Genomic DNA, 27,254 nt, shown 5'->3' with positions numbered 1-27,254 from the left:
GATGGCAGCACACATTCACGGCATTCTGCACTCTTCACCACCAAGGCCACATGGGCAAAGTTCTGCCCCAGTGGAAGATTGTCCACTCATGATGGGGATCTGGGAAGACCGATTAATGATGCATATTAGTGTGCAGGCCAGGACAGGGCCAAGGGGTAGATAGAGGAGATGGCTGCCCTGGAATCTTTAGTGGGGGAGGGGGTTTGGACGCACAAAGTGGGCAAGAACTGCAACCTATGCTGCTGAAGTCGTTCACAGCTCATGAGGGAATCCACTTTGGCCTTTTCACCTTGTTAGGATCCTCTTCGGGCAATAATAGCTGTTCTTAGTTCCAGAGGTTCGGGTTCAGAAGCACTGCTGACTCTGTCTGAAATGGACTGATAACTGAATGAAATGGCTCAGACACCATCCGGTAAGTGCCACCTATTTTTCATGGGTGCTCTTCCCAAAACCTGAAGATACACAGATGGTCCAAGATGTAGAAAAACATTTTATTTTAATACAAAAACGAACAAGTCTTCATAAAGAACAATGTTAGAAAAAATACCAGTAGAAAATAGATTAACGTATCTGCTACTAACAAGCCGCCTACCTTACATAAAGATGAAATTCCGCAACCGGAGCTGAAATCTACAACAGACACAGCAGAACAAGGAAACATTTCAAAAAGTGACATCCATTATAGGTGGAGTTTGGTAAGTTGAGTCACTTATACCTTTGGGGAGTCCTCCCCGCTACATTTCCAGGCTCTGTTCAGTTCTGACATTTATCAGCAGACCCATTGTGTAGGGTGGAGGTCCCCCACTTTTGAACACTGAACACAAATTCCCCAAGAAAAATAATTCTGAATTTCAAACTTTAAAGGGTAACTCCAGCCTTGTCCTCCAGATTCAGTCTGCCGTCAGGCCCCCCCAGTTAAAACTTGTAAACAATAATTTGGAAAACAGGATTTCTAAAACAGCTTACCTGTAAAATCATTTTCTTTGATGTACATCAGGGGACACAGAGCCATAGTACTTACTATGTGGGTTATAGGGCCACTGATAGGTGATGGACACTGGCACGCCCTAAGGCAAGAAGTGTACTCCCCTTTATAACCTCTCCCACTACTGGGAGTCCTCAGTTTTGTAGCCAAGCAATACAAGTGTATACCAAGGGAGGGACCTGTGTCCCCTGATGTACATCAAAGAAAATTATTTTTACAGGTAAGCTGTTTTAAAAATCCTGTTTTCTTTTCTTACATCAGGGGACACAGAGCCATAGTACTTACTATGTGGGATGTTTTATAGCAATGACAACTAAAGGGAGGGAGACAACAAAAACAGGAGGCCAGAGGATTCGTACTGCAGCCTGCAGTATACTGCACCCAAAGGCAATATCCTCATGACCTTTTAATACTGATTTGATAAAATCTAATAAATGTATGAACCGAAGACCCAGTCGCGGCCTTACAGATCTGAGCTATAGAGGCCTGATGATGCACCACCCAAGAGGCACTAATCGCCTTGGATGAGTGTGCTCTAACATGAGAAGGAAGAATTTTCTTCTTTAAGCTGAAGCTTGAACAATCACTTGACGAATCCATTTGGAAAATAGTGGATTTTGACGCTGCCTGTCCACATTTTGGACCCTCTGGCAGTACAAACAAAACATGTGTTTTTTGCGAACCTGAGCGGTCGCCTTTAAATAGTTTCTGATCGCTCTTACTACATCAAGGGAATGTCGTGCCTTCTCTTCTGTAGATTGAGGCTCTGGGGAGAAAGAAGGAAGGATAAAATCTTGGTTTAAATGAAAACCTGTTACCACTTTTGGTTGGAATTCAGGATGAGGACATAAAACCACCTCATCCTTATGCATAATCAAACATAGCTCTTTACAAGACAGAGCTGCTAGTTCCGATACTCTTCTAGCAGAAGAAATGGGAATCAGAAAGATTATGTTTCTTGTCAAAAAGGACCAAGGGAATTTCTCGTAAAGGCTCAAATGGCTGATTCAGCAAAGCCGATAAGACCAAATTCAAATCCCAAGGATTAGAGGTGCCTTGATAGGGGGATTAATCCGTTTTACCCCCTGAATAAGCTACACACCAAGATTGGGAAGCAAGAGGCCATTGAAAGGAAACACTGACATACTTCCTGGGGTGCCAACCCCTGGATCCACACCAAGAAACATATGCCTTCCAGACTCTATAGTAAATTATTCTGGAAGCCAGCTTCCTGGCATTAATCAAAGTAGACACTACCTGAAGGAGATCACCCACAATCCTTTATAAAGTGGGATTCAACAGTCAAACCTGTTACATTTTTTCGTCCATAAGGTGGGATGGAATACCGGACCATGTACGAGAAGGTCTGGCCGTAATGGCAGAGGCCAAAGGACTCCTACTGCCATCTTTATGATCTTGGTAAATCAAGATCTTCTGGGACCCGCTGGGGCAACCAGAATCACCTCCTCTCGTTCCTGCTTGATCCTGCGGAGAAGGAGCAGAAGTAGCAGAACTGGAGGAAACGTATAGATCAGTAAAAAACTGATCCCATGGGTGGACTAATGCGTCTGTTCCGCCTGCTAGCAGATCCCTTGTTCCCGACACAAAGTTGTTGACTTTGTTGTTGAATCTGGACACGAACAGGTCCACGTCCGGAACACCCCATCTCTGACATATTGCTAGGAATATGTTGGGGTGAAGAGACCATTCAACTGATTCTCATCTGGGGTAAGAATACCTTATTCTGTACGGTATCCATAACCAGCCCTAAGTACTGTAATCTCCTTGATGGTTTTAAGGAGAATTTTCCTAGGTTGAGTATCCAATCCAGAGATTCTGCGATCAGACCTGAGGTAGATCGTCTAAATAGTAGGCTAGGACCGTTATGCCTTGAGCCCTTAATCTGGCTAAAGGAGGTGCTGTGGCTAAACTGAATGGCAGGGCCACAACTGAAATGATGATTTTATATTTCAAAGCTCAGAAATTTCTGGGTGAGCGGGAAAACTTGGCACATGGAGATATGCATCTCCGATATCGATTAAAGCCCAAAACTCCCCTCCTTGCAGGATGGACACAACCGATCGGATTGTGCGAAAGGATCGGATGTTTAAGTGCCGATTCAGATCTTTGAGATCTAGAATGGGTCTTACCTCTCCGTTTGGTTCTGGAACCGTGAAAGGTTTGAATCAAACCCTGTGCCCTGTTCCACCAAGGGAACCTCTGATATCACCGACTGGGATAATAGATGATCCAGAGCCAGAAAGATAAACTTCCCTTTCTCTGGAATCTTGGGAACATTTTCCCTTAGAAAAAACGAAGAGACAGAAACTCTCGGAACTCTAGTCGTAAACCTAGAGAAAAACTGCAGAATCCACCCATCTGTCTTGACATTGTTCCTGCCAGATCTTGAGAATTGCAGGAGCCTTCCTCCCACCCGAGCGAGCGGGAGCGCCCCTTCACGAGGAGGCTTTAGCATCCTGCTTTGTGGGCTTTCTGCCCCAAGATCTCTTCTAAGCCTGGTGCTGCCCTTGGGGACTTCCCCTTGAACCTGATGGTTGAGACCTTCGAGACTGCCTAGAGGCTGATGCCCCTGGCACAGGAGAGGCAGCATGATTAAAGGAGAAATATTTGAACTTCTTTACTGGCAAAAGAGAGCTTTTCCCATTAGAGGTCCTTTGGATGTAATTATCCAGATCGTCTCTAAATAGCCATTCATCATGAAAGGGAAAACTGGCTAAGAGATTTTTACACGGTGCTTCCGGCTGACCAATTTTTCAGCCACAGAACTCTGCGAGAATGCACTAGTCCAAGCATAAGCCATGAGGCTTAAATGAGTCTTTCATAGAATCTACTGTGAAACATAGTGAGTCTGATACACCAGCCCATTGCTGGGCCTGCTGATCAGGCAGAATTTTAAGTATCTCCACATACTGTTCTTTAATGGACTGAGATACACCAATTGCAGCAAGAACCGGCTGCACAACTGAACTTGTTAAAGACATATTGTTTTTAGAAAGAAGTTCCAGCTTTTTATCTGTTGGATCCTTTAATCAGTGCATTATCCACCGGACACATGAGATTCTTGCTCACCGAGGCGATTGCAGCATCAATTGCTGGAACCCCCCATTTTCTTTCGTAGAAATCCTCTTCCATAGGATAAAGTGTGGAGAATTTCTTGGGAGGATAATATTGTTTATCCGGATGTTCCCATTCAGAATACATAAGCTTTTTTAGCCATGCGTGAACAGGAAAAAAACATCCCCAGCTGGGGGAGGTTCTAATGAACCCAATTAGAGGTGGGTTCCTCAAGAGCCTGCGCTGCAGGCAGCAAAAAGGTTGAGTAAGGGATTACACAAGCAACCTGTCTTGTAATGCTACTCCTTCCATATTAGGATCCTCAGAAGAGGATAAATAAGGATCTTCCAAATGTTTGGGAAGATCTACCTGATCCCCAGCCTCTGCACCTCAATAAGAGGGTCCTGAGCACTAGATGGGAATCTATGTTTATCCCCACTATGGAGAGACATCATAGCATCAGTCTTCTTTCCAAATTACAAATGGTAGAAGAAAAAAAAAAACCTCTTGTATGATATATACAGGGACTAAAGTGTTTATGCAACAGTTTCCCCTGACGGCTCAATCTGACCAGCAACATCACTCTCAGAGGAGGATCACATTCTTTTGGAAATGGATTTAGTTTATAGTGAAAACCATTGACCCCTTTAGAACCATTAGCTGAGTTCCTGGTCCCATTACCACTCATAGCCTGAAGCATAAAGCAGAGGCACTACCAGCAAAAGAATGTACACTGCTAGACTATAGTCCAGCGCTGTAAACTGCTATTAAACCTAGCCTGGTAAAGTATAATGTGTCAAAGGGAAATGCCTGTGTCACTAACCTAAACAAGCCATCCCCCTGCTCTGTCCTTCCACAGCCAGTAGCAGCTACACATACACAGCGCTTTAACACTTCCTCCACGCATATGATGCCGTTAGCCTTGCCCCCCCCCGTGCGAATTACGCCCCCCCCCGCTCCTTCCCTTTCAAAGGAAAGTGTTTTCCCGTGTGAGGCGTCCTGTAAAATAACAGACATGGCAGGGGGGGGGGGGGGGTGTAAATACTCTGCTGAGCGGCCGTGCATTCTCCCCCCTCCCTTTTTTTACGGTGGGCTCCGAGACCTTTAGGAAACCTTCCGGAACAGGGGAACCTCAGGCTACCCACAATCCTGGACCTGCGACAGCACCCTGCCAGTAAAAATGTTATGGCCTACCAAAGTATACTGGATCCCAGGGTTTTTCGCAAGCGAAACCTCGTTTCTTCGGACACGAGGCCTGGGTACCATCCATTTAGCCCATGAAAGGACATCAGAATGGATCCGGTCAGCATGGCTAGCCCCAGCAGGGAAGCTTCCAGTGGAGCTCAGCACAACACATCTTTACTCGTGACCAACACCTTAGACACTGGCGAAAAAACGGAGGACTCCCAGTAGAGGGAGGGGTTATATAGGGAGTACACTTCTTGCCTTTAGGGCTTGCCAGTGTCCATCACCTATCAGTGGCCCTATAACCCACATAGTAAGTACTATGGTTCTGTGTCCCCTGATATAAGAAAAGAAATAGGATTCCTCTTCCCCCTGCTCCTGTAAATGGTTCACTACCCAACTGCGCCTGTGGTGGGATACTGGCACAATGTGCTGCACATCTAGGGGGTGCAATGTTGGCTAATACAACACTGTGACTGATTATGTGTTTGCAGTAAAAGCAGCCACTTCCAGTGATAGAAGTGCAGCCACATGGCCTAGTTTAGTGTTTACTGGACAGATAGTAAAATAGTAAAAACTAATTCCGGGAACACCTCATGTCAGCCCATTTACTGGTCAGATCTGCATCCTGACCTATACAAGACCACCCCTTACTTGTATATAAAATTGAGGTCACCCCCCACCCGCTGATTTTTATCCTCACTGCAGGACAGTCCTATGACAGCTTTCCCTACTTGCCTGCCAGATTAAACCTCTCCTGGTGGAAGGCCTCCTATGTGAGATGGTGGGTTCCCTCTGGGGCTTGGATGTGTCTATACCTGGCATATATTTTGCCGGCTAGGTAAATGGGGAGATAGGTATTTGACCTACACTATATTACCATGCCTTTACACGCTGGGCCAGGTAGGAGAGAGCATGTGGAGGCAGATGTGTGCAGAGGTGGGGGGATGGGAGGAGAGTGATGGGTGCAGAGGTCAGAACCAAGGACGAGGGGTGGAAATGAGATAGTGCACACTGCATGGTACACTCCTGACCCCTCCACTCTGTACATAGCACAATCCTGACCCCTGCACTCTACGTAGCGCAATCCTGACCTCTGTACGTACCACAATCCTGACCCCTGCACTCTGAATGTAGCATAATCCTGACCCCTGCACTCTGAATGTAGCATAATCCTGACCCCTGCACTCTGAATGTAGCATAATCCTGACCTCTCCACTCTGTACGTAGCGCAATCCTGACCCCGGCACTCTGTACGTAGCGCAATCCTGACCCCGGCACTCTGTACGTAGCACAATCCTGACCCCGGCACTCTGTACGTAGCGCAATCCTGACCCCGGCACTCTGTACGTAGCGCAATCCTGACCCCGGCACTCTGTACGTAGCGCAATCCTGACCCCGGCACTCTGTACGTAGCGCAATCCTGACCCCGGCACTCTGTACGTAGCGCAATCCTGACCCCGGCACTCTGTACGTAGCGCAATCCTGACCCCGGCACTCTGTACGTAGCGCAATCCTGACCCCGGCACTCTGTACGTAGCGCAATCCTGACCCCGGCACTCTGTACGTAGCGCAATCCTGACCCCGGCACTCTGTACGTAGCGCAATCCTGACCCCGGCACTCTGTACGTAGCGCAATCCTGACCCCGGCACTCTGTACGTAGCGCAATCCTGACCCCGGCACTCTGTACGTAGCGCAATCCTGACCCCGGCACTCTGTACGTAGCGCAATCCTGACCCCGGCACTCTGTACGTAGCGCAATCCTGACCCCGGCACTCTGTACGTAGCGCAATCCTGACCCCGGCACTCTGTACGTAGCGCAATCCTGACCCCGGCACTCTGTACGTAGCGCAATCCTGACCCCGGCACTCTGTACGTAGCGCAATCCTGACCCCGGCACTCTGTACGTAGCGCAATCCTGACCCCGGCACTCTGTACGTAGCGCAATCCTGACCCCGGCACTCTGTACGTAGCGCAATCCTGACCCCGGCACTCTGTACGTAGCTCAATCCTGACCCCGGCACTCTGTACGTAGCTCAATCCTGACCCCGGCACTCTGTACGTAACTCAATCCTGACCCCGGCACTCTGTACGTAGCGCAATCCTGACCCTGGCACTCTGTACGTAGCGCAATCCTGACCCCTGCCCTACAGGTGGAACCGGCCCTTTGAGGGCAACCATCCTGCCGATGCGCCCCCCCTGATGAATTTGAGTTGGACACCCCTATACTAGTAGGTAGTTGTCCTGTAGGAGTCAGGTGGCAGATCTGATCCATCAGTGGGCTGAAATGCGAAGCTGTCATGAAAGAAAAATTATGGTAAACTAAACAAGTTTCCATAATCTCAACAAAACTGGAGTTGAACTTTAAAGCTTTAAGTGCTTAACAGTCCTCCATTGTGGAGGAGCCGACATTCCTGCGTGGTCGGTCCCACGTTTTCACCACCATCAACACTGAAAAAAAAAACTTCTAAGGTTTGACACAATTGTTGATGAGGTGTTTGTTGAAGCTGCGCTGGGTGTAGCACTTGTTGCAGTCCGGGCAATAGCGCATCTTCTCATGCTTCGCCAGGGCTGATCGCGTATCGAGCATTTTGCTGCACTTCTGGCACTGGTGCGGTGTTACTCCGGCGTGCCTCCGCTGGTGAATGACCAGGCTGCACCTATGCTTGAACTCTTTGCCACACTCGTCGCAGGTGAAAAGCCTTTCACCAGAATGAGCGCGCATATGGATGAAGTACTGTGACTGGTAGTTGTACTGAATCCCGCAAATGTCGCAGCAGTAGCGCAGTTTGCCGTGCCTCTTCGACTGGTGCGCCTGGAGCACAGCGGCAGAGTCGAAGACTCTCCCACACTCTTCACAGTCGAAGTCTTCCTCGGGTTCATCCTCGATGTGAGTCGCCTGGTGCATCTGCAGATCATCCAGGCTGGGGAAGCAGTCGTCGCAGATGTCACACCAGTGCATTTCCTGCATTTCCTGCATTTCCACCTCCTTCCGTTGCCTCCTCTTCTTCCTCATGCTCTCTATAGACTCCATCTCTTCGTTTGGGACGACAAACATGAGGCTCGGCATGTCTCCGGTTTTCCAGGAAAGGTACGGCTTTTGGAAGTTTTTCTCCGGCTGTCTCTTGCGCGCTCTCCTGGACTTGGAGGGTACAGAGCTGTCATTGTGTGTCGTACCGGAGTTCTGCGATCCGTCTGCTGCCTCCACACCTAAGGCGAGGAAACAGAAGCGTCAGGTAAAATGTAGAGGTCAAACATTGAAAGGCACAGATTCAAGAAGCAGACACACCCACAAACATGTGAGCAGCTCGGTGAAATCTGCTTATTATGTGGCTCTCAGGAGTGCCAGAGCATTTTTTTTATTTATTTTTTATTCGCTTTGGCAAGATCTTGGTTCCACGTATTAAATCTAGGTTTTGCAGTCTACCCCAACGTATAATATACATCATTTTTTTCAGGACAGATACAGATTTAATTTGTTAGCAAATTTGGATAGATACGTTTTACTTCCTTGATTTTTATTGGGAATAAATAGTAAAAAAAAAATTTTTCATGAATTTTCTTGTAATTTTTCTCAGTGTAACATTCACATAATTTGTGCACATCCACATATTTACCTGAACACATAACCACTTCAGGGCCACCTGCATTGGTACAGTGGATGGGTGGCTCGTACAGGCACAGCGGCGTACCTGTACATCGCTCTCGGGTTCCCGGGTGTGCGCGCCCTGTCCCCCTTCCCACCGATTCCCGCTGTCTCCCACTGTTGATTGGACACAGCAGGATTTTGTCAGCAGGCCCCAGCCAATGATTCATGGCTGAGACCTGCCAATCACAGCCCAGAGCCCTGTATTGACAAACACAGCTTGTTCTCTGGCTCTGTACAGAGGGAACGATCTTTGTTTCTTCTACCTGCAAACAAATAGATTTTTAGTAAAAAGCAGCACACGTCACACATATTAACACTTGTACATAACCTCCTTGATTACCCTGAGATGTTAACCCCTTCTCAGACAGTGGCATTAGTACAGTCACAGAGTATAGTATTATCACTAATCAATGCATTAGTGTCACTGGTGATGTCAATTTCATTTAGTGTCAGATTTCTTGCCGCACTATCACAGTCCCACTATAAAAGTTACTGATCACCGCCATTATTATATAAAAAAAGAATATAAAAAAAATTCCATGTATGGATAATATAACCCTGGACCTTGGTTGACAACTTTACGTACCACGCCTCTACGTGCCTTGATCAGTGGAAGATGGAGAGGGCAGTTGGTGGCAACTTCACCCCCTCTCCTTACTTTACTCTCATTGTCCTCCCCGCTTTTTCCCCTCTCCCCCCCCCCTTTTTTTTCCCAGACCTTTGATGGTAGAGAAGTCTACCTACTCTTTTTTTTTTTTAAATCAAATACTTTTTTTTTATTTTTTGTTGCAAAAACATATAAACAAATGTAACAAATTAGTCCAGAGATATGCAATTAGCGGACCTCCAGCTGTTGCAAAACTACAAGTCCCATCATGCCTCTGCCTCTTGTGGCTCTCAGAGTCTTGCTATGCCTTATGGGACTTGTAGTTCTGCAACAGCTGGAGGTCCGCTAATTGCATATCCCTGAATTAGTCCATATCCTAAAGTAAAAAGTCCAATGAAAAACAAACAAAGACATAAACAAAACCTACTTTGTACCTCTCGGAGTGACTTAGCATATAATGAATATAAATATACTAAAATTATAAGTACACCCTGAATTCCCCCAGTGTAAACCATCAAATTATAGCCATTTCCCCCCAAGCAGCAACAACTTTCTTTTACACCGTCTATGCCTCTCTCTTCTACCATTACTCCTTACTCCCATCTATCTCCTCTACCTTCACTCCTCTCTACTAGAAAAACCATCATATAATTCATTAGTAGGTTTTATCCAATGTAATCATATTTTATTAAATATTTGGGGTGTACCTCTATGTTTGTATGTTCATTTTTTTTTCTCTTTTAAGTATATACTTGAGTTTCTCAGCCCATTGTTTATGGGTTGGGGAGTCAGTAGATGTCCATTTTTGTAGAATAACTTTACGTGCTAAATATAGGGATCTTATCCACATAATATGCATTTCTACTGGTAATGCTCCATCAGGTATTATGCCCAGTAGTGCCAGTTTGGGCGTCCTCATTATCTCAGTTGCGCATACTAAGTTTAATGCGACGTACACACAATCGGACTTTCCGGCAGACAATCCAACGGACTTTGCAGCTCAGGTCCGCCGGACTTTCAAACTAACGGATTTGGCCACACACGATCACTCCAAAAGTCCGACGGATTTGAACGTAGAATAAGGAAGTTCATAGCCAGGAGCCAATAGCTGCCCTAGCGTCGGTTTTATTCAGTCGGACTAGCATACAGACGAACGGATTGTCCGCTAAAAACCGAGTCCGGCGGACAAATTTGAAGCCAGTCTTATTTCTAGGTCTGCCGGACTTTTGGGAAGAAAAAGTCCGCTTGAGTCCACACACGATCGAATTGTCCGATGGACTCTGGTCCGCCGGAAATTCCGATCGTGTATACGCGGTATAAGGTTATAAATACTTTTTCCCAATAACTATGAAGCTTTGGACATCGCCAGAGCATATGGATAGGGGAGCCATTGAATAGAGAGCATCGCAGATATAGTGGTGTTGTATATATTTTCCCCAGGCATAAAGTTTTCGTGGAGTATAATGAGCCCTATGTATAATAAAATGCTGAGATAGCCTTTGAGACGGCGAGAGAGATGTCCTAGGAAGTGTTTCAAGGGCACTTGTCCAGTCCACCTCATCTGAACCCTCGATATCTTCTTGTTTTTCAGTATTCTCCATTATTTGTAAATTAGCATAAAGATCTCCTATTAATCCTCTTTTCATACATGCAGCTGAGGTTGCCTTTGTTAATATTTTAGCGTGTTCATATTGTAATTGACTTTTTGAGCATTGGATTTGTAATGCATGACGTATTTGAAGGTATTGATAAAAGATTTTGTTAGCTGATATCGATCTTTCAATACATTAAAAGTAAGTAAAATATCACCTTCATATAACTGATTCAGGAATATTATGCCCGCCTTTTCCCTAAATATTCTGATTGTTTATTTAATTCATAGAGGCAGTAATTATCCCATATGGGTATCTGTTTCGTATATCCCTTATGTTGAGTAACATTTCGTACTGCTTCCCATACTCTGTGAATCAAATGGAAAGTAGGGAACCATTTTTATTACTGATGTTACTATTAATTGAACTAAAGGGTCATTTTTAAATTGGGATGCTAATATCTCCTGTATAGGGTCCCCCATGTCCACTGCATCCCAGCCATGCCAGTGTTGTAATTGTGAAGCAATAAAGTATAATCTTACATTAGGTATCGCAATTCCCCCTTTATCAATGGGCTGTTATATTTCAAATCTAATCCTGGGTTTTCCTCCCCTCCACACAAAGTCTCTAAAGACCGCGTTAATGGTATTAATGGTAACATCAACCATATGGGGCAAGTATGCAATACCTATAACATCTGTGGCAACCACACCATCTTCACCAAATTTGCCCTCCCCACCATAGATATTGGGAGTTTACTCCATAATTTATTTTGTTGTCTAAATTTAATAATAAGAGGGAGTATACTCCTATCTGTATAATCTATAACATTTGGTGTAATTACCACTCCCACGTATTTAAAGCGGAGCTCCACCCTAAAGTGGAACTTCCGCTCATTGGAACCCTCCCCCCCTCCGGCGCCACAATTGGCACCTTTCAGTGGGGAGGGGGGTGCAGGTACCTGTACGGTACAGGTATCTGCACCCACTTCCGGCATAGATATCCGCAGAATCTATGCCCCTTTTCGCAGAATCTACGCCCCTTTCCGCAGGTCCCCCGCTGCCTGCTGGGAAACACATGGATCCCAGAGACAGCGGGGACCATCCTTATTGCGCAGAGCGACTCGCGCATGCGCAGTAGGGAACCGGGAAATGCCGCAAGGCTTCACTTCCTGATTCCCATAGCCAAGATGGCGAGAGATCGGCTTCGGGTGCCGACATCGCAGGCGCGCTGGGTGGGTAAGTGTCCTTATTTTAAAAGTCAGCAGCTGCAGTATTTGTAGCTGCTGGCTTTTAAAAAAAAAAAAAAAACGGCGGAACTCCCGCTTTAAATGATGTGATCAGGGCCATCTGCTGAGTCCAATAGCTCCTGCTGCTATCAATCTGTCCAATGAGGAGAGAGACTGCGTCTGGAGCTGCTGTGCTCTTGCACATTGCTGAATCAGATCGGGCTAAGGTAAGACAAAAGGGGGGCTCTGGGGGGAGCTGAAGTACAGAAGGTTTTTCACTGAAGGCTTTACAACCACTTTAATAAAACAATTGACTCCTGTTGAGCAGGGATATCCACACACTGATTGAAATTTGCCCCCCAGCCGCTGCCAAACCATCAAAATTTTCAGTCAATGTATGGACAGCTTAAGGTATTTGTTATTTTCTGCAGTAGTTTTGGATGCTCACCCTCTCACGTGGTCAGAGGCACTGGTAAGTGAGTACAGCCAGCCCTCCTGCAGCGGACCTGGGCCGCATCAGTTCAAAAGGGGGGCAGAGTAGGAGGACTGGCTGTACTGCCTTATTGCTGACACTTGTGACTTGTGGATCCCTCTGCAGTACTGCTGGCTTCTAATCCTCTTTCTCCCATAAGCTGCACTGCAGGAGGGGGGGGATCAGTTCTAGTATCTGCGCCTCCTTGCAGCCGCTGCTGGGCCCCCTGTGTGGCCCCTCTCCCCTGCAGCTTCCCTCCTCTCCTGCTGGCAGCTGCTAAGGGCATACAGGGGGTTCATTTAAGGATGGAGAGAAGGGGGTGCAGGAAATATGTCATATTGACCGACTCTTCCTTTCCTAAATGAACACAATGAGTGATCGGTATGGTGTTTACTATGCTTTGGTTTATGAATGAACAGGAGGCCTCAGAGGCTTCCCATTCATTCATCTGTGCAGCTGAGGCTGCAGAGAAAGGGACTGGTTGATGACTCTCAGTTCCTTTCTATATCTCAAATGGGAGAGATCGGAGGTTTGGTTAGATATTTCATTAAGTCCCGGGGCAGGGCAGTTAATAAAATGAATAATAAAAAAAAAAAAAATGAAATAAAAAAAAAGTAAAAAAAAAAAAATTTATAAAAAAATAATTAAAACAAAATTAGGGACTCATCCACATGTGCTTTGCAGTGGTCGCAGTGTGCTAGTGCAGGGTTAAAGCAAATGCTCTCTGAAGAGCGATACCTGTGTAAGGGGTCATCCCAGGCTCTGCAGGGAAGAGCATATCCTCACTATCCTCCTTCAGATCTAAATGAAAAACAAAATCCGTTATCCCTGGAAATCCACATTACGCAGAAGGAAAATTGGACCCGTTATTAAATGCTGAAATTGTTCACTTCCCGTTGTACTGGCAGGACCTACCACCAAAGGTTTCATCTCCCCTATTTATCAAATGTTCAACATGATACCCATAGATGTAAATAACACTTATATGTTCAAATTGGAAGGGACTCCGTGGCTACAACTCAGTTTAGACGGGTGGGAAACATTTTGGCGTATCGCTAACAAATCTTCTATTCACACCTTATACAAAGAAAATGAATATAAAATATGATATTATTAGTACCATACTCCAGAAGTATCAAACTCCTTCAGCCCTAGGCTTTACCACATATATTTTGGTCCTGTCCTAAAACACAACAACCTTTTTTATATAGTTTATGACATACTAAGTCCTCGTTCACATTGAGTGCGGATTTCAAAGTGGCATCTCGGTGCGACTTCGGGTGCAACTTTGAAGACATCTGTGCAGCTTCTATTGAAGTCGCACCCGAAATTGCCGAAAGTAGTACATGTACTACTCTTTCAAATTGATGCGGCACCACAAAAAGTTGTCGTCCCATCAATTTGAACATTGCCATTGCTGGTAAAAGAATGCAACTTGACATGTGATTTAACCTGTCAAATCGCACAGCAAATCGTTCCAATGTGAAGGGGGGGGGGCTAAAAGCTGAACTCCAAGCGTCTGAGGGCTTCACAGAACAGCTGTATTTATACTGAGATTAAATTACACACAGGTGGACTCTATTTACTAATTAGGTGACTTCTGAAGGCAATTGGTTTCATTCGATTTTAGTTAGGGGTATCAGAGTAAAGGGGGCTGAATACAAATGCCCCCCCCCCCCACACACACACATTTTTCACATATTTATTAGTAAAAAAAATGTTGAAAACCATTTATAATTTTCATTCCCCTTCACAATTATGTGACACTTTGTGTTGGTCGATCACATAAAATCCCAATAAAATACATTTACGTTTTTGGCTGTAACATGACAAAATGTGGAAAGTGTCAAGGGGTATGAATACTTTATCAAGGCACTGTAACTGCTTTAATTTACAAGGACACAACAGTGACAAAGTCAGACCAAAGTAGTGCAGGAACCTTTTCTAAAGTCGGAGCGACTTGTGTAGCATCAGTTAAGTTCTCATAGGAAAACATTTAATTTGACACGTCACGTGGCTTGTGCTCTCACAAGTCAGATTCCATGGCGCACCAGTGTGAACCGGGCCTTATTAATGTAGATCAAGGATATGCAATTAGCGGACCTCCAGCTGTTGCAAAACTACAAGTCCCATCATGCCTCTGCCTCTGGGTGTCATGCTTGTGGCTGTCAGAGTCTTGCTATGCCTGATGGGACTTGTAGTTCTGCAACAGCTGGAGGTCTGCTAATCGCATATCCCTGATGTAGATGCTGCGACCTGCTAGTTATGGTGGTGCATTCTGTAATCTGTGTAGCACTGTATATATTGTGTTCTTTAATTCCTCTTGAAACTTACATACATAACAGATTTATACATTACTTACCATCCAAAGGGGATCTGCCATCCACCTCTTCTGGAACAACTAAAAAAAAGAGTAGAAACCTTGAACTGGATATTTCTTACCAGCACGACAAAATCACTGAATGGTACAATTATGTTAACTTGTGTGGGCACTGGTAAGACCAATCTCCCCCCCCCCCCCCCCAGTTATTTCTACCTCTTTATTGACGTTATAATATGAAATATTTCCCTCCAGTAGTTTGTGTCTCTGCCCCTCCTACAATGGTGAGATTTCCTGCAGTAGTTTGCGTCTCTGCCCCTCCCCCAATGATGAGATTTCCTGCAGTAGTTTGCGTCTCTGCCCCTCCCCCAATGATGAGATTTCCTGCAGTAGTTTGCGTCTCTGCCCCTCCCCCAATGATGAGATTTCCTGCAGTAGTTTGCGTCTCTGCCCCTCCCCCAATGATGAGATTTCCTGCAGTAGTTTGCGTCTCTGCCCCTCCCCCAATGATGAGATTTCCTGCAGTAGTTTGCGTCTCTGCCCCTCCCCCAATGATGAGATTTCCTGCAGTAGTTTGTGTCTCTTCCCCTCCCACAATGGTGAGATTTTCTGCAGTAGTTTGTGTCTCTGCCCCTCCCCCAATGATGAGATTTCCTGCAGTAGTTTGTGTCTCTGCCCCTCCCCCAATGATGAGATTTCCTGCAGTAGTTTGCGTCTCTGTCCCTCCCCCAATGATGAGATTTCCTGCAGTAGTTTGTGTCTCTGCCCCTCCCCCAATGATGAGATTTCCTGCAGTAGTTTGCGTCTCTGCCCCTCCCCCAATGATGAGATTTCCTGCAGTAGTTTGTGTCTCTGCCCCTCCCACAATGGTGAGATTTCCTGCAGTAGTTTGTGTCTCTGCCCCTCCCACAATGGTGACATTTCCTGCAGTAGTGTCTCTGCCCCTCCCACAATGGTGAGATTTCCTGCAGTAGTTTGTGTCTCTGCCCCTCCCCCAATGATGAGATTTCCTGCAGTAGTTTGCGTCTCTGTCCCTCCCCCAATGATGAGATTTCCTGCAGTAGTTTGTGTCTCTGCCCCTCCCCCAATGATGAGATTTCCTGCAGTAGTTTGCGTCTCTGCCCCTCCCACAATGGTGACATTTCCTGCAGTAGTGTCTCTGCCCCTCCCACAATGGTGAGATTTCCCGCAGTAGTTTGTGTCTCTGCCCCTCCCCCAATGATGAGATTTCCTGCAGTAGTTTGCGTCTCTGTCCCTCCCCCAATGATGAGATTTCCTGCAGTAGTTTGTGTCTCTGCCCCTCCCCCAATGATGAGATTTCCTGCAGTAGTTTGCGTCTCTGCCCCTCCCCCAATGATGAGATTTCCTGCAGTAGTTTGTGTCTCTGCCCCTCCCACAATGATGAGATTTCCCGCAGTAGTTTGTGTCTCTGCCCCTCCCACAATGGTGACATTTCCTGCAGTAGTGTCTCTGCCCCTCCCACAATGGTGAGATTTCCCTGCAGTGGTTTGTGTCTTTGCAGAAAATAGAAATACATTCCTGGAGTTCCACTTTAAACATTAAAAACACAACAACAGTCATCTTCTCTGGGCACCTACCTAATTTCTTTGGCTTACTCTTCCTGCGGTTGACTCTCTTGCTGTAGGTAGAGGGTACAAGAATGCCGAATCCCGGGGGAAGGAATGACACGGTGCTGTTTTCATATAGTGTTGGAACTGCCAATAGACAAAAGGGGAGAGATCAACGGGAGGAAAACCAAACTACAGACAGCAATATGGAGATGATTTCTGGGTATTTATTTTATTGTAGCTCTGATAAATACGTGTGGCAGTATAATGTATCATACAAAGGTGTAAATACTCCTTTTTAGCTCTATAGATCTTCTGGTTTATGGAATTATCTCTGGAGATCCTTCAAGCTTGTTATTTGCTTTCTATCAAAAAGGGATAAAATGATTCTGCTACCAGAAACTAAAGTGGTTGTAACCCTTCCATATACCCAGTGGGGTGACTGATCTCAAGTTATACACAGAGATTGAACAAATCCTCCTACATAAGTTGTACCTGTTTATCTGAAATCGTCTCTTCTCTATATCAATACAAAATGCAGAATTTATAAAGCTTGTCTGAGCTGTCAGGAAAAAAAGGGGGCGGAGAGCTGAAATGACACTCTGTAGAGCTCAGTGAGGAGAGCTCTGAGAGCTGATTGGAGGGAAGGGAATGACCCCCCTTCACGCAGGCACAGCGCTGATGCTGTCAATCACAGGCTGCGTGCTGGAGCTCCCTCCCCCCTACAGAGGGGTATGCTTTGTTCATATTTCATGTCTGAGGTTTACAACCACTTTAAAAAGGAAAAGTTTAAATTTAAAGCAAAGTGCATTTACCTTTTTTGCCCCCTTTTCCTGACCAAAACTAACCTACCCCCCCTTCTACAGATACATACTTATCTCGATCCAATGGCTGCGTTCTGCTGTTTATTCACATCCACAAGCTGATGCATGGTCGAGTCTGAGCCGTATGGAAGGTTGCTCCTGGTGAGGATGGGTGCTGGTATTGGTCTGACCCAGAGGGTCGAGTACCTGGCCTTCTGGCCTGGATTGGGGTAGTTCTAGCCCTGGACAGTTTTTTGGGAGGGAATACTGGCTCCTCTCTATGCTGAGGGGGGGAGTGGTTAGTACTTCCCGAATGTAATTAGGAAGGAGTGATGGGAGCGACGGGGGAGCCTGATGGCAAAGGGCTCTCACCAAGCTTCCTGATCTCCATGCCTTCCTGTCTGGGGTGGGGGCTGCTGTGGTCCGGACCGTGGGTCAGGGCGGTCTTGAAAGCCTATGGAGTATGTGCCCCTGGAGTGGCAGTCCAGGGGTGCCTAAGAATCACTGTGAGTGAGGGTCACATTGATTTTGGGCACCAAGGTCACTGCACCATAACACGCTTTTTTTTAACACCTGCCTCTTGGGCCGGGCCTTTTGGCTGGGACCAGAGGAATTTTTTATTCCTGGCCGGAGGGCCTGGTCATTGTTTCACACAATGACCACCTTTTCACTCTCCTCTCCACTATCCCTTCCCCACTTTTTATTTATTTTCAGTGTGTGTTTGTCACGTCTTGTTTTGTCACTTTGCACGTTTGCTGTGATGAGTAGGGTCACAGATCCCAGGGCCTGTGCTGAAAGTCTGGGGAGGGTGGTGGACATGGCCTTCTGGCTTAGTTCGCCCTCTTCCTTAGGGTTGGGGTCTCCCTTCGGGGGAGCCTCACCTAGTATTTGGGTGGGTCTGTTTCAGCAGACCTTCCAAAGAACGGGGTCTGACCAGGACTGGACTGGGACAAAAATTTGGCCCTGGACTTCATCCAGACCGGCCCACTTTCATTTTGTAAACACGCAAAAAACAGTATATAAACTGTACGCAATTGGGCAAAAAAGCCCCCTAGAAAGCCCCCCTCACATCAGGGTCCCCAGAGAGCCCCTCCTTACATCTGGGTCCCCAGAGAGCCCCCCACTTACATCAGGGTCCCCAGAGAGCCTCCCCTTACATCAGGGTTCCTATATAGCCTTCCCCTTAGATCAGGGTCCCCAGAGAGCCCCTCTTACATCAGAGTCCCCAGAGATCATCCGCCTTACATCAGGGTCCCTAGAGAGCCAACCCCTTACATCTGGGTCCCCGCAGAGCCCACCTTACATCTGGGTCCACAGAGAGCCTCTCTCTTACATGAGGTTCCCCAGAGAGCCTCCCCTTACATCAGGGTCCCCGGAGAGCCCCTCCTTACATCAGGGTCCCCAGAGAGCCTCCCCTTACATCAGGGTTCCTATATAGCCTTCCCCTTAGATCAGGGTCCCCAGAGAGGCCCTCTTACATCAGAGTCCCCAGAGATCATCCGCCTTACATCAGGGTCCCTAGAGAGCCAACCCCTTACATCTGGGTCCCCGCAGAGCCCCCCTTACATCCGGGTCCACAGAGAGCCTCTCTCTTACATGAGGTTCCCCAGAGAGCCTCCGGCTTACATCAGGGTCCCCAGAGAGCCCCTCCTTACATCAGGGTCACCAGAAAGAGGGCAGGTAGTGGGCTGGGACCCTGTGGTTGGGGACTCCTAGACTGACTCGGGGCTATAGCCCCAAAAGTCCCCCCCAGCAATGCCACTGGCTGTCACTGAAACCGGCCCACTGAGCCATCGGCCCACCGGGAAACTCCCTATAGTCCCTATGGCCAGTACATGCCTGGGTCTGACTGGTTTCGGCCAGGAAGACCAAGTTTTAAGTGTCCTTGTCCCTGTCAGGAGCCTAACGCCCCGGGGGGATTCAGGACAAGGCCCTCTGATTTTAGAGGGCTTGTGTACCCGTCTGCACTTTTTTGTGTCACTCTTTATGAGTGTGCACATTTTTTATGCACCGGGTGAAGTTTTTGAGTGTGTTTTGCACGCCATAGGCTTTCAATAAAAAAAAAAAAAAAAAAAAAAAATCATTTATGCCTGTAAATGCCTATTGCAATGCAGTACATGCACTGAGAAGTGAAAAAAGGTATTACTTCACTTTAAATACATTTTCGTTTTACATACATGCTCTGGTCCCATTGGGTACGTAAAAGTGGGGTATGGCTGTACACGGTCCATCTTTGCAATACAAGCACGTTCTCCAGGTTTTATCCTTTTAAACACATTGCAAGTACAGAAATACCTGCTGACTTGCTATAAGTCCAATGAACTACTAACTTCCGGTAGTGAGCGGACAACACCGTCCCTCTGCTGCACTGAGATTTCAAACAGTGGTGTCAGCCCTGCCCTGTTATCCTCTGCTAGACTACAGAACACCTCTGCTTTATGTTGTAGATGAACAGTGGAAGGGGTTCTGTAGTCTAACAGCCAAGAACTGGAAAGGATTTACAAGACTGCTTGTAACTTCAGATGCAGGAGAGGCCGAGCTGTCCGTTCACTGCAGGACGTTTGGAGCTTACTGGATTTCTGGCATCAATGGGTATTTTTCTGTACTTGCGGAATTTTATAAGGAATAACACATAGGGAATATGTGCCGCATTGCAAAATTTTTTATTTTTTTTTGTTTTGCCATGGCATACTCAGTGTGTTCTGCGTGCTTCCTGCCTCACTTGGGACATATGAAAAGGATTCATCTCTATAAAAGCAGAGTCCTTACTATTCGGGGTGCTGAGGTTCCCATCCACGGCTTTTCCAGGATCCGCCGCCTCCGATGTCTGTTGAGTCTGCTCTCCAGCAGAGATTTCAGGGGTCACCACAGCTTCATCTTCCTGTGAGGACTCTGTGGGGAAAAGACAAGAGGATAGTCTGCAGAAAATTTTCAATGGGGCTGATGTTTACTATTAGCTATTGTTCACACTGGTGTGACTTTGAAATCGCACGACTTCAGCGCGATTTCAAAGCCGCAGATCAGTGCGATTTGCACCTCTGATTTAATTGTGGCTTGCGAAATTCGTTTACCAGAGGTCTATGCAAGTCGCAATGAAATCGGAATAAAGTAGCGCAGGAACCTTTTTCTGAATCACGTAAATTTGAACGCTTCCCTTGCCGACAATGGGGTGCAACTTGTCATGCGATTTGGAACTGTCCAATTTGCAGGACAAATCGCAACTGGTGTTTGAACGAGGGCTTATACAGGAATTACAGAGCAAAATTGTTCTTTTTTATATTGTCTCCAGGACAGGAAGTGAGGGGAAATCTGTCCGATGGGGACACGGATGGCCATACTTCTCTTAAGCCGCCGGCTCACACCAGAATCGTGCAAATAGTGCATGCACTACTTTTGAAAAACCGCACCAAATCGCATTGGTAAAGCGGTACCAAATCAATCTAGTGCTCATAAAAGCACTGTGTTTGCGATCTGCATTTGGGGTGCCGTTGACATTATAGGTAGTGCGTTTTGAACGCAGTGCAGGAAACGTGCATGGAAAACGCCCTTTTCTCGTACTGCACTCTGGTGTGAACTGGACCCCGATAGATCAGCGGGAAAATGATCAGTGGCAGAGAAGGAAGGGGAGGGCTTTCAAATCTAAACACTGGCAGTGTTTGCATTTGTGATGTAATTGGCTATCGGTGATCACAAAGCACAGAGCTGCTCTGACTGGCTCTGTACATATTTTCTGTGATTTGTTCTGACTGATGTCAGCTTAATCACAGGCTTTAAAGAGGGTGCACTGGCTGCCCATGTGGGGTTTTCTGCAGTGCTTTTTATAAACAATGGTACTGAGGTGGTTAAAAAAGGGCCCTCGGGATGCTGCCCCATAAAAGTCCTAAACTATACCTAAAGACAAGACTTCTTTTCACCCGCAACCTCTGAGTGAGCCGTAAGACCGCCTGGAGCGCTATCCTTTGTGTGGATCTACCTATAGTGTCTCCACCCCACCAACAAGCCCATAATAAAGGCTTCCTCTCTCCCACACAGACCCCTAAATTATTTGTTGGGGAGTGTAGCGCCATCAATTGGCTCGATGATAGTTACTGTAGGTGGGTGGAGCCGGGAACTTCAATAGATGTAGCTAATCAGAAAGGGATTCAGCCTATGAACAGCTAAAAAAAATAAAAATAAAAGGAATATTTAAAATTTGAAGGGAGTGTCCAAACAGCAAGTGCGCCCCCCACCAAGGCGTCTCCGCCTAACACATTCATCTGGATATACTGTACCCCGATCCAAGGGGGGAGGGTCAAAATCTTCAAGCAATTTGCTGAGCACATCATTATACTCCTGGCCTGAAGAAGCCATGTTTTCTGAGGTTGGGGGAGGGGGGCTCACCGAAGCCGTCCTATCAGAAGAGAGAAGGAGGAAAAGCTTGTGAGATACGAAACATACCCCTCCCCCTAGGGGAGACCAGAGGTGAAAATACAGAGCAAACCCAGGCTCCGCCCACCAGCCTGGGGACTGCAGCGAGAGCAGGGATTGGTGGAGAGCCTGAGAAAACCACCATGTGAGCTGCTGTGACATCACCTGTCCCACCCCATGGTATGGCTCCACCAATCCACATACAGTCAGCAAGGCTGCAGGGTCAGGAAGTCACACATGGCTGATAGGAGAGATGTACCATAATAAGTGCAAAGATCACAACTGTATCAGTGTTTAATATCAGTGATCAGACACAGGATGTCAGTGTGTAATAATAGTGATCACAGGATATCCGTGTATAATAATAGTGATCACAGACAGGATATCAGTGAATAATAATAGTGATCACATGATATCAGTGTATAATAATAGTGATCACAGACAGGATATCAGTGAATAATAATAGTGATCACATGATATCAGTGTATAATAATAGTGATCACAGACAGGATATCAGTGCATAATAATAGTGATCACAGAGAGGATATTGGTGTATAATAATAGTGATCACAGGATATCAGTGTATACTAATAGTGATCTCAGACAGGATATCAGTGAATAATAATAATAGTGATCACAGACAGGCTATCAGTGAATAATAGTGATCACAGACAGGATATCAGTGTATAATAATAGTGATCACAGGATATCATAGATATATATATATGTATAGTCACTATTATATATATCACAGACAGGATCTCAGTGATCACAGACAAGATAGCAGTGTATAATAATAGAGACCACAGATATATATATATATATATATATATATATATATATATATATATATATATATATATATATATATATATGTATATAATAATAGTGATCACATGATATCAGTATATAATATTATTGATCAGACAGGATATCAGTGTATAATAATAGTGACCACAGATATATCATATATATATAGATGTATATAATAATAGTGATCACATGATATCAGTATATAATATTATTGATCAGACAGGATATCAGTGTATAATAATAGTGACCACAGATATATCATATATATATAGATGTATATAATAATAGTGATCACATGATATCAGTATATAATATTATTGATCAGACAGGATATCAGTGAATAATAATAATAATAGTGATCACAGACAGGATATCAGTGTATAAAAATAGTGATCACAGGATATCATAGATATATATATATATATATATATATATATATCACAGACAGGATCTCAGTGATGACAGACAAGATAGCAGTGTATAATAATAGTGACCACAGATATATCATATATATAGATGTATATAATAATAGTGATCATAGCATATCAGTATATAATAATAGTGATCATAGGATATCAGTATATAATAATAGTGATCACATACAGGATATCAGTGTATACAAATAGTGATGAAAGACATGCTATCAGTGTCTCACCAGCAGTATTTGCACTCACACACCTGGCTGCAGCACTCAGGACAGGAAGCAGCAAAGTCTGGAGTAAGCCAGCCTGTGATTGGCTCCTGCATTCAGCAGTCCAGCCACCATGAACTCTGGGAATTGTAGTTCCAGCTCCGCCCTCCACTCTCAGTTTCTCCCAGTGAAGAACTACAGGAGGAAGCTCCCCTGCTCTGACATCACTGACATGCAGTACCCAATCACAGGCAGAGCTAGGGGGCTCTGCAGGTTTCTGTAACAAAGATAACGTTGTCCTTGTAGCAGCCATTTTCTTGTAGCCATTCTGCCTTGCTCTGGGAAAATGGCTGCCTGCTTTAGAGCACTGACTGTCTTGTGTTTTGTGAAGAGTGACTTTCCATGAGGGAATGGGAAGGACTAGTTTACTGGCTCACCACCTCCCCCTAGACCCCCTTCTAATAAAAGAGAAGATCTGGTGCACACGGCTCTTTCCTGCATTCAGGTTTGGCTTGTGGATTTCCTAGCACTGCGCCTGACAGCGAAACCAAAGCCGGATATAAACCAGCAGAACGTTGAATGAAAACGTGTACAAAGATTCTTAGAACATTCAAAAGTCTTTCAAAGTTCTTCAAGATTTACCTGCTAGAAATCCATTCAAGAATTTTTTCTTCATCCTGCACCTTCAAATTTTCTCATCACTGGGGCTGAAAAAGAATGACGATTTGACTGCACTGACCATTAGAAAAATGAACTAATGTTCTTACAATGTAAAATGGCGGCTTTAACCACTCGAAGACCGGGCTTTTTTCTGACACTTTTGTTTACATGTAAAACACAGTATTTTGCCAGAAAATTACTTAGAGCCCCCAAACATAACATATTTATTTTAAAGCAGAGGACCCTGAGAATAAAATGGTGGGTCTTGCGATTTTTTTCATACAGTATTTGCATAGCGGTTTTCAACCTTTTTTTTTTTAAATACATTTTTTTGAATTTTAATGCACAAAAACACAATATAATACCCAATTGTTTGGTAAAACATGATGTTCCGCTGAGTAAATACAGTGCCTTGAAAAAGTATTCATACCCCTGACGTTTTCCACATTTTGTCATGTTACAACCAAAGTCGTAAATTTATTTTATTGGGATTTTATGTGATAGACCAACACAAAGTGACTCATAATTGTGAAGTGGAAGGAAAATGATAAATGGTTTTCAACATTTTTACAAATAAATATGTGAAAAGTGTGGGGGGGGGGGGTTACACTTGTATGGCGCCCCCCGGGGTCAATACTTTGTAGAACCCCCTTTCTCTGCAATTACAGCTACAAGTCTTTTTGGGGATGTCTCTACCAGCTTTGCACATCTAGAGAGGGACATTTCTGTCCTTTCTTCTTTACAAAATATCTCAAGCTCTGTCAGATTGGATGGAGAGCGTCTTTGAACAGCAATTTCCAAGTCTTGCCACAGATTCTCAATTGGATTTGGGTCTGGACTGTGACTGGGCCATTCTAACACATGAATATGCTTTGATCTAAACCAGGGATCTTCAAACTACGGCCCTCCAGCTGTTGCAGAACTACACATCCCATGATGTATTGTAAAACTCTGACATTCACAGGCATGACTAGGCATGATGGGAATTGTAGTTCCTGAACCACTGGAAGCCCGTAGTTTGGAGACCTCTGGTCTAAACCATCCCATTGTAGCTCTGGCTGGATGTTTCAGGTCGTTGTCCTGCTGGAAGGTGAACCTCCGCCCCGGTCTCAAGTCTTTTGCAGACTCCAACAGGTTTTCTTCTAAGATTGTCCTGTATTTGGCTCCATCCATCTTCCCATCAACTCTGACCAGCTTCCCTGTCCCTGCTGAAGAAAAGCATCCCCACCATATGTATTACATGTATGTAAATGCATTACAACAGGTCACATTGGGCAGGCAGCACCGCCACTAAATGCAACACATTCAGGTGATTGGAGCCACGCCACAACCATGTGTAATGCACACCATTGCAGCACACTTTTAATGGTTAATACAGACATTATATCGCCTCAACGCAGCCACCTGTGAAATGCCTCTGAAAAGCAACGCACCAAAGATCGCTTTTTAGAGGGGCGGTAAACCACCAAACACGTAGACAAGGCCTTATTATTTATTATTGGTACTTATATAGCATTAAAAATGTATGCAGCACTTTACATTCACATAATTTAAGGACCTTACAATCCACAGTTCTTGTTATCTCATACACATACTAGGGCCAATTTAATCAGGAGCCATTTCACCTACCAGCATGTCATTGGAATGTGGGAGGAAACTCACTCAAGCACAGGGAGAATATGCAAACTTCATGCAAATAGTGTCCTGTTGGGATTTAAACCAAGAACCCCAGTGCTGCAATGTAGAAGTGCTGGTCAATCCTAAATTGAGGGACATAATATTCATTGTAGTAATTGGGGGGTTGGGGTAGGACAAGTCAAGTTATAAGTGACAGTGATAGTGTATACAGACTATATGCTCCGCACTAATCTGATAATCCATTATGATGTAAACCTCCTGGGTAAAAATCCGTATTTTTTTGCTAGAAAATGTCTTAGAACCCCCCAAACATTCTGCATTTTTTTTTTACCAGAGACCCTAGAGAATAAAATGGCGATCGTTGCAGGATTTTAGGTCACACAGTATTTTGCCCTGTACACACAGTCAGACATTCCGACAACAAAATTCGTATTTTGCCCTAAACTGGTGTTGCATACACACGGTCAGACAAAGTTGTCGGAAAATCCAATCGTTTGGAACGTGATGACGTTTGTTCGTTACGACGGGACTACGTTGAGGCTAGTAGCCAATAGTTTTGGTCTCGTAATTTGATCTGAGCATGCGTGGCACTTTGTCCGATCGGAATGCTCTACAAATGATCGGAAAAAGTCAGATCGGATTTTTTTGGTGGAAAATTTGAGATCCTGCTCTCAAATTTTTTCCCTCTGAATTTCCGACAGAAAAAGTCCGATAGAGCCCACACACGATCGTATTTTCCGACAATATAATCCGATCTGACCTTTTCTCTCTGAATTTCCGGCCGTGTGTACAAGGCATCAGTCCAACGGTCTTTCAAATGCTATTTTTTTGGAAGAAATACACTTTCATAAATAAAATTTTAAAAAACCCATTAAAGTTAGCCCAATTCTTTTGTATAATGTGAAAGATGATGTTACAACGAGTAAATTGATACCTAACATGTCATGCTTTAAAATTGCGCACACTCGTGGAATGGCGACAATCTGTAGTACTTAAAAATCTCCATAGGCAAAGTTTTTAACATTTCAGTTTAGAGTTACAGAGGCGGTCCTGTGCTAGAATATTGCTCTTGCTCTAACGATTGTGGCAAGACCTCACGTGTGTGGTTTGAACACCGTTTACATTTGAGGGCGTGACTTACGTATGCGTTCGCTTCTGCACGAAAGCACGGAGGGCTTATTTATTTATTTTTACATTTTTACGCTGTCCTGTGTGACTCGCGCATGCGCAGTATGGAATCGGGAAGTGAAGCCGCAAGGCTTCACTTCCTGATTCCCATAGCGAAGATGGCAGCACCCGAGAGTCGACCGACAGATCGGCTTCGGGTGCCGACATCGTGGGTGTGCTGGACGGGTAAGTGTCCATATTTTAAAAGTCAGCAGCTGCAGTATTTGTAGCTGCTGACTTAAAAAAAAAAAAAATGGCAGAACTCCCGCTTTAAAGCGGTAGTAAACCCGCTGAAATGTTTTTTTGTTTTTTTTTCATACCTGTAACGGAAAAGGCATAATGAGCTAGTATGCATCGCATACTGGCTTATTATGAAATACTTACCTTACAACGATTCCCTGACATCTCGTCCGATACACGCCGAGGGAGTTGACATGTTCCCTGGTGTCTTCC

General features: G+C 45.2%; 1 protein-coding gene across 1 annotated transcript; it reads right to left on the bottom strand.

The window, feature by feature from the left end:
* Nucleotides 1-477: 477 nt before the first annotated feature.
* LOC143935122 (uncharacterized) lies at nt 478-23,429 on the bottom strand. The gene is made up of 7 exons (XM_077458762.1): nt 23,361-23,429; nt 21,757-21,875; nt 20,255-20,377; nt 16,713-16,829; nt 15,157-15,195; nt 13,533-13,595; nt 478-8,456 (listed from the first exon to the last, which is right to left on the bottom strand). Exons 2-7 carry the CDS (start codon nt 21,833-21,835, stop codon nt 7,714-7,716), a joined length of 1,164 nt encoding a protein of 387 aa, XP_077314888.1. The 5' UTR covers nt 21,836-21,875; nt 23,361-23,429; the 3' UTR covers nt 478-7,713.
* Between the last annotated feature and the right edge of the window lie 3,825 nt (nt 23,430-27,254).

The sequence above is a fragment of the Lithobates pipiens genome, unplaced genomic scaffold (assembly GCF_037356315.1).
Source record: "Lithobates pipiens isolate NorthernLeopardFrog02 unplaced genomic scaffold, aLitPip1_a1.2 Scaffold_28, whole genome shotgun sequence".
Classification (NCBI taxonomy): Eukaryota; Metazoa; Chordata; class Amphibia; order Anura; family Ranidae; genus Lithobates; species Lithobates pipiens.
Note: the sequence above shows the minus strand (reverse complement) of the source record. Positions and strands in the feature narration are given on the sequence as shown.

Bases quoted from the DNA above. Each gene is read 5' to 3' on its own strand.
- LOC143935122 (XM_077458762.1), bottom strand. From the start codon at position 21,835: ATGGCTTCTTCAGGCCAGGAGTATAATGATGTGCTCAGCAAATTGCTT. The intron at 16,830-20,254 runs GTAAGGACTCTG...GTCTATTGGCAG, and splicing joins GAACCTCAGCACCCCGAATA to TTCCAACACTATATGAAAAC. The intron at 13,596-15,156 runs GTAAGTAATGTA...TTTTTCATTTAG, and splicing joins TGGCAGATCCCCTTTGGATG to ATCTGAAGGAGGATAGTGAG.